At 36.7% G+C, this 7,505-nt stretch overlaps 1 protein-coding gene across 1 annotated transcript; it reads right to left on the reverse strand.

Moving 5' to 3' along the window:
• Nucleotides 1-3,463: 3,463 nt before the first annotated feature.
• Nucleotides 3,464-6,390, reverse strand: LOC120577510 (zinc finger protein GIS2-like). Its single transcript, XM_039829073.1, has 3 exons — nt 6,232-6,390; nt 5,857-6,105; nt 3,464-3,526 (listed from the first exon to the last, which is right to left on the reverse strand). The coding sequence occupies exons 1-3, from the start codon at nt 6,388-6,390 to the stop codon at nt 3,464-3,466; spliced, it is 471 nt and encodes a 156-aa protein (XP_039685007.1).
• Nucleotides 6,391-7,505: the final 1,115 nt, after the last annotated feature.

Here is a 7,505-nt window from a genome sequence, read left to right on the forward strand (position 1 = left end):
CCAACTTTCAAAACTAAACCTACACATGTTAAATCTAATCATCAGAATCAAAGGCTTAAGAAGATTGAATGTTAGTCTCACCCTTACCTAAACAAATCGAAATCGGCATCCTCTCTTGGTTCTCTTCTCTTCTCTTGACTTTTCTCCCTTTTCTCCAAAAATGAACGTACGTGAAAATAATTCTAAACCTATTTTCTCTATTTATTTCTTCCCATCTATTTTATATTATTTCCTCTTTTTCCCACAAAAATCTCTAAATTCTCAAAACAACCCCTCATCTCAATATTTATTTTATTTTCAAATCTTATTCTATTAAATAATAAAATAAGATCTCTCAAATAAAATAACACACATCACATAATCATATAAATCATCTTAAATATATACTAAACTCAACAAAATAATTAAATAATCAAAGAGGGCATTACAACTCTCCCCAACTTATAAGATTTTCGTCGTCAAAAATTTACCTCAAGCAAACAACACTGGATAAGACTCCAGCATCTTACTCTCTAGCTCCCACGTTAAGTGTAACGCCCACTTTCGTTTAATCGTTATTTAATCGAGTTTAGGCAATTATATTATAATTATATAATATATGCATGATTTTGATATGTTTTGATGATTTATGGTGATTTTGATGATTTGATTGATGACGTGATAAGTTATGAGTTTTGGAGGATTTGATAAGATTAGAGAATTTATTTTATTGTTAAATAGAATAAAGATTTGAAAATAATATAAAATATTTAGTTGAGGGCTGTTTTGATATTTTAGATAGTTTTGGGGGAGAAAGTGAGATAAGATAAGTTATTAGAAAGAGGTATAAATAGGGAAGACCTAATATCTTTAGAAAACCATTGTACGTGAAAACTTTTGGAAAAAGGAAGAAAAAGCCAAGAGAAGAGGAACCTAGAGTGAGGGCTGCGATTTCTTCATACAAGGTAAGGGTGAGACTAATAATTCAATAATGTTATTTACTATAATTCTGATGATTAGTTGACAAAGTTAGGATTGATTTAGAGAAGTTTTGGAATTAGGTCAAAACCCTAAAAATTGATGATCAAACGGTAAAACTTGTTAGATTGATGAAAGAACCGTCCTTTAACCTTAGAATATGTTTAGGATGAATTCTGGAATCAAAACCACGCTTTGAACCATGTTGTGTGATGGATTTTTGAGAAAAACCCTAGTCTGCCCGTGCTTCTGTTCATCGCTCGCCACGGCGAGTGATGATCCTCGCCTCACGAGTGATGAACTTCATCGCTCGCCACGCGAGCCCCTTTCCTTCGCCTCGCGAGTTGTTTGGTGCAACTCGCCATGGCGAGCAACCTTTCCTCGCCTCGCGAGCTTAGGCAGAGTGCATGTCATATTTCGTGTTTCGACCTTTTTAGTTGAATCTTGTATGCCTTTGAGTACCTGAACATACCTAGTATTGATTAGGAATGAATGTAGGATCAGAGGGAACCCAGAACAACCTTAGTTTGGGAGTTGAGTGGTACTCGCCATGGCGAGTAAGTACTCTCGCCTCGCGAGTACAATCAGGATGAACTTGTTTATGTGTTTATGCGATCTGTGTCGCACTTGTTGATCAAGAGTGAACCCCTAACTCGTAATGAGACCTAGTGATGTCGTTTAATATAGACTGTAGAGTTGTTTAAGTTATATTAATATTAATTGAATATGAACTATTGTATTGTATATTCATGCAAGATAAGAAGATGTGATAATGATACAAATTATGTGCTTTGATATAATGATATCATCTTGTTATGTGACCTGTTTATGCTGCTTCCGTTATTTAACTAAGTGCATAATTATATGATGAAGTTTAGCTCCAAATTATTGGATGCATGTTGATAAGTGATTACGATGTTTTGTTCATATGTGTCCATGCATAGCATATCATTGAGCTTAGTCCTCACCACGAATATTAGGAGCTTTGTCCTCCGCACGTTTTATAGGAGCTTTGTCCTCCGCACGATTAAAGTATATTAATACTTATGATGACGATTGGTACCACATGCATATAAGGAGTCTAGGAGCATTGTCACATTGTCATGATTAAGATGCCTTGTTGATGATGAATGAATATGTGATTACGTGATAAGTGTTCATTGATTATGTTATGTTGTTTATAATGATTGGATATATGATTACGTGATAACTGTTTAGCATTTATGCAAAGTTAACAATGGAATGATTATGATGTTAATTTATGATTCGCAATTACATTGATTAATGTTATTCTATTATGAAATCTCACCCCTTCTGCTTGAAAATGTTGCCCTTCGTATGGGTAACTTGCAGGTGATCGTGCTTAGTGTGCAGATGCTTCTGTGAGTGGCCTTGCCTCACTGTGTCGTCTAGGTCGCTCTGATACGTAACGGGATGGGGTTAATGCTATAACATGCTTCATTCTTTTACGTGAACTGCCATGATAATTTATGCTTTGTTAAACTCTTTTGAGATACTTGTTGGGCCTGCGTGCCAAAACGTTTATGATTTATGTTTATGATTTTCCGCTGCAAATGTTTAAGATATTGGTTAAATTATTATTTAACTGTTGCATTACGTTATATGTGATATCCCGTTGCTTGATGCTTACTCTGATAAATGTTATGCTTTTAAAGAAATTTTAAATATTGGGAAAACGGGGTGTTACATTAAGCTTTCACCAGTCGCTCCGTCCCAAACGACTTTCACAAGAGGTATCTCTTTGCCTCTCAACTGCTTCACCTCACGACCTTCAATTCTAACTGGTAAGGTCTTAACTGTAAGGTTATCTCTAACTTGCACATCATCTCTTTGGATCACATGAGATGGATCCGGAACATACTTCCGAAGTTGCGACACATGAAGCACATCGTGCAAATTCGAAAGATGCGGTGGTAAACCCACTCGATACGCCACCGTTCCAATTCTTTATGATATCTGATACGGACCAATAAACTTCAGAGTCAACTTCTTTGACTTCAATGCATGTCCAACATCAGTCACTGGAGTGACTCTAAAAAATACATGATCTCCTTCTTGAAAATCAAGGTCTTTCCTACGCTTATCATGATAACTCTTTTGTCGATTCTGCGACGCTTTCATCTTCTCTTGAATCATATTATCTTTCTCAATAGTTTGTTGAACAATTTATGCTCCTAAAACCACACTCTCACCTAACTCGAACCAACACAACGGAGTTCTGCATCTCCGACCGTACAAAGCCTCAAAAGGTGTCATTCCAATACTAGAATGATAATTGTTATTGTACATGAACTCTATTAATGGAAGATGACTATCCCAAGTTCCTCCTTGCTCAAGTACACAAACTCTCAACAAGTCCTCTAACGACTGAATCGTCCTTTCCGACTGACCATCTGTCTGCGGATGATAAGCCGAACGCAACCTCAACTTAGAACCTAAAGCCTCTTACAAACTCTTCCAAAATCTTAAATCTCGAATCTCTATCTCATACAATGCTCGAAGGAACACCATGCAACTTCACAATATCGCGAATATAAATTTCCGCCAACTGAGACACAGGAAAACTGATATTAATCGGTATAAAATGATCCGACTTTGTCAATCTATCAACAATCACCCAAATCGCGTCATTCCCTTTAGGAGTATTCGGCAAACTCGTCACAAAATCCATGGATATGTTATCCCATTTCTACTCTGGCACGTCTTAAGATACCATCATCCCAGCAGGTTTCTGATGCTCAACTTTCGACTTCTGACAAATCAAACAGGAATACACAAACTGTGCCATATCACGTTTCAACCCAGACCACCAAAACAACTTCTTCAGATCATGATACATTTTCGTAGCTCCCGGATGAATACTCAAGCTACTTCTATGACTCTCTTCAAGAATCATTTTCTTCATCTCATCATCGTAAGGAATAGAAATTCTGCCTCGGAATCTCAACACGCCTTGATCATCGATTTTAAAATCACTATCTTCAGTCTGATTACTAGAAATCAACAATTCCACAAACTTAACATCAATTTTATGCGCTTCTTTAATACTCTTCAGGAATTCACTATCAATCTTCAGCATTCCTAACTTTACACTCTGAGATGACAATTCGCAGACTAAACTCAAATCTCTAAATTGTTCCCACACTGAACATCCCACACAAAGGATTTACCTTTACAAGTCAACTGAGTTAACGGAAGTGCTAACTTGGAAAATCCTTCTATAAATCTTCTGTAATAACCAGCCAATTCCAAAAAGCTTCTAATCTCTGTAACCGACTTAGGAGTCTCCCATTGCGATACCGCATCAACTTTAGAGGGATCTACTGCAATACCATTACCAGAAATAACATGGCCAAGAAAACTCACCTCTTTCAACCAGAATTCACACTTTGACAATTTAGCATAAAGCTTCTTCTCTTTCAGCACTTGCAAAACAATCTTCAAATGCTCAGCATGTTCTTCTTCAGTCTTGGAATATATCAAAATATCATCGATGAACACAACCACGAAACGATCCAAAAATGCATGAAAAATGTGATTCATGTATTCCATAAACACACGTGGCGTATTGGTGACACCGAAAGGTGTAACACCCCGTTACCCAAAACAATTAAATAATAAATAATCATACATCAGAGTATTTCCAAAACGGGCATGTCACGCTACTTTTCAAAATTTCTTAAATAGAATATAAAAATCTATTTAATGAACAACATTCAAAATCATCATTAATTTTGCAGCGGAAAATTTGCATCAAACAACAACAACAACTGTTTAAATCTCCATAATTAAATCTTGGCATAAAAGCCTTATCAACATAAATTCAACAACCATAGGGAATTTCATCAGGAAAGACTTCTAGAAGCCTTTATATTCCGCTGAAAGCCGTCTTCTGAAAGGCATCACTTTATATTCATAATACCCATAACGCGTTCTGAAAGCTGTATTCTGCATATCTTCATCTTTCACTTTAATCTGGTGATAACCCGATCTCAAATCAATCTTGCTAAACACACTTGCAGCCACTAACTGATCCATCAAGTCATCAATTATTGGAAGTGGATACCTATTCTTTATCGTTACTTTATTCAACCGTCGATAATCAATGCATAATATCATGCTACCATCTTTCTTCTTAACTAGCAATATCGGCGCTTCCCAAGGTGAAACACTTGGTCTTACAAACATCTTATCAAGTAAATCTTCTAAATGTTTCTTCAACTCGGCCAACTCAGAAGTCGACATACGGTAAGTTGTCATAGACACAGGCTTCGTACCCGGAACAATGTCAATCGAAAATTCAACTTCTCTTTATGGAGGCACATCAGGAATTTCATCAGGAAAGACCTCTGGAAAATCGCATACAACCTGTAGCTTATCAATCACTGCTTGATTCTCAATAGACAAGGACGCCATCAAAGAAAACATCAAGATTCCATCACGTTCTAATTGCTTCAGCTGCTTAGTAGACAAGAACTATGCGTCACTTTCCTCTTCAGCAGAAGAGAAATACACCGACTTACTAAAACAATTAATATGAACATGGTTGTACTCTAACCAGTTCATACCAAGGATTACATCCATACCACTCAAAGGTAAACAAACCAAGTCAATTTCAAAATCACGACCAAACATAGACAAGGGACATCTTAAACATACAAGAGAAGTAGTCACCGAACCCTTCGCTGGAGTTTCGACAACCATCTCTCCATTCATATTTGACATAGCAAGACCCAACTTAGAAGCACAATCAATAGCAATAAAACAATGTCTAGCACCAGTATCAATAATAGCAACTAAAGGTGTACTGTCAAAATAACATGTACCTCTGATCAAACGATCCTCATTCTCTGTCTGCGTACCAGTCAAAGCAAAAACTCTCCCAGTAGTCTGCGCCTTCTTAGGCTTCTTGCATTGTGACCCAATATGTTCTTCCTCATTGCAATTGAAACAGATAACATCATCATGCTTACACTCAGCAAGTGTATTCCCTTTCTTACCACAACGAAAGCACCTTTTCACATCTCCAGGACAAGCATTACCCTTGTGGCCGTTCTCACCACAAGTATAGCAGACAATCTCAACAGGAGCGTCTTTCTTCCTAGGCCGCCTCTCATCAATCATTCTCTATTTGCCCTTATCAGCAGGAGCACTGTAAGGCTTTGGACGACTTTGCTGACCTTTGCCTTTCCGCTCATTCACAATCTTGTAATGAGCCTTAGTATCTTCCTCATAAATCCTGCAACTGCTCACCAGCTCAGAAAAATTACGGATCTTCTGGTAACCAATTGCCTGCTTGATCTTAGCACGCAAGCCATTCTCAAATTTGATGCATTTTGAAAACTCAGTAGTGTAGTGCGGATAAAACTTAGCCAATTCCACAAACTTGACAGCATACTCAGTCACGGACATATTTCCTTGTTTCAGCTCAAGGAACTCAATCTCTTTCTTCCCGAGAACATCTCCTGGAAAGTATCTGTCTAGGAACTCTCTCCTAAACACAGCCCAAGTGATAAGTCATTTATTATCCATTTTTATATGTTATTTAGTTTAGTTTTAATTAGATTTAAGTTTATTTTATATTAGTATTATTTCCTTTTTGAGATAGTTTACTACAAATTGCATTTTATTATATTTCAGGAACGAATATTGGATAGATTGAGTCTTGGAGCAAAAGAAAGGGATTTGGAGCTGATTTGGTACGAAAATACGAAGATTCGGAGACAAAAATATATCTCCCTCAAGTCAGAAACTTGGCACGGCCCGTGCTAGGCTTGGCACGGCCGTGCCACACTCCATAACTACTTTTGCTGCTTTTGCTTAGATTTTAAGCTACTCTGTTTTAGTTTACTTGTGGAACATTCTAGTGATTGCTTAGATTTTAAGTCGAATGTAAACTATAAATAGAGTATCTAGCCATCACAAATATTCATCTTTTGTTCTCGGAAATAATAAGTGACAATTGTTTCTTTGAATAAAAGTTCATCTTTACTTTCTTGTTATTTACTTTTATGTTTTCTCTCTTCTTCTCTATGTCTACAATGAACGTTAGTGAGTAGACTTCTTGTAACATCCCAAATTTGTGGAATAATTACTATAAAAAAAAAATAATCTTAGGAGGAAGAAAGATGGTTTTTTTTTTCTTTCGTATAACAAAATAGGTCGTCGAAGTGAATAGAACGGATCACTGGAGTGAGCAAACAACCCCTTAGTTTATTTCTTTCAAAGTTCCAAACTCCATTAGTGATCCTCCCAAGTGATACACGTTGGATTACAAAAGCATAAGATCACATTCAATTCAAAAACCATCCTTGATTCAAAAGTAGTTTTGGGATTCCTACTACATAAATATTTTAAGTACGACAGTACTTCAACATAAAGGAATAAACAGAAGCATAAAATTTGTCCAATATAACCATCCATGTTTAGGTTCTCAACAAAAGGAAATAAAAAGACTAAAGCTGATCAACTAGGCCCAACACTAGCATCTAACTCCAGGATGCTCCTTAGACCGGTCACTCTCCACT

The sequence above is a fragment of the Medicago truncatula genome, chromosome 8 (genome assembly GCF_003473485.1).
Source record: "Medicago truncatula cultivar Jemalong A17 chromosome 8, MtrunA17r5.0-ANR, whole genome shotgun sequence".
Taxonomy (NCBI): Eukaryota; Viridiplantae; Streptophyta; class Magnoliopsida; order Fabales; family Fabaceae; genus Medicago; species Medicago truncatula.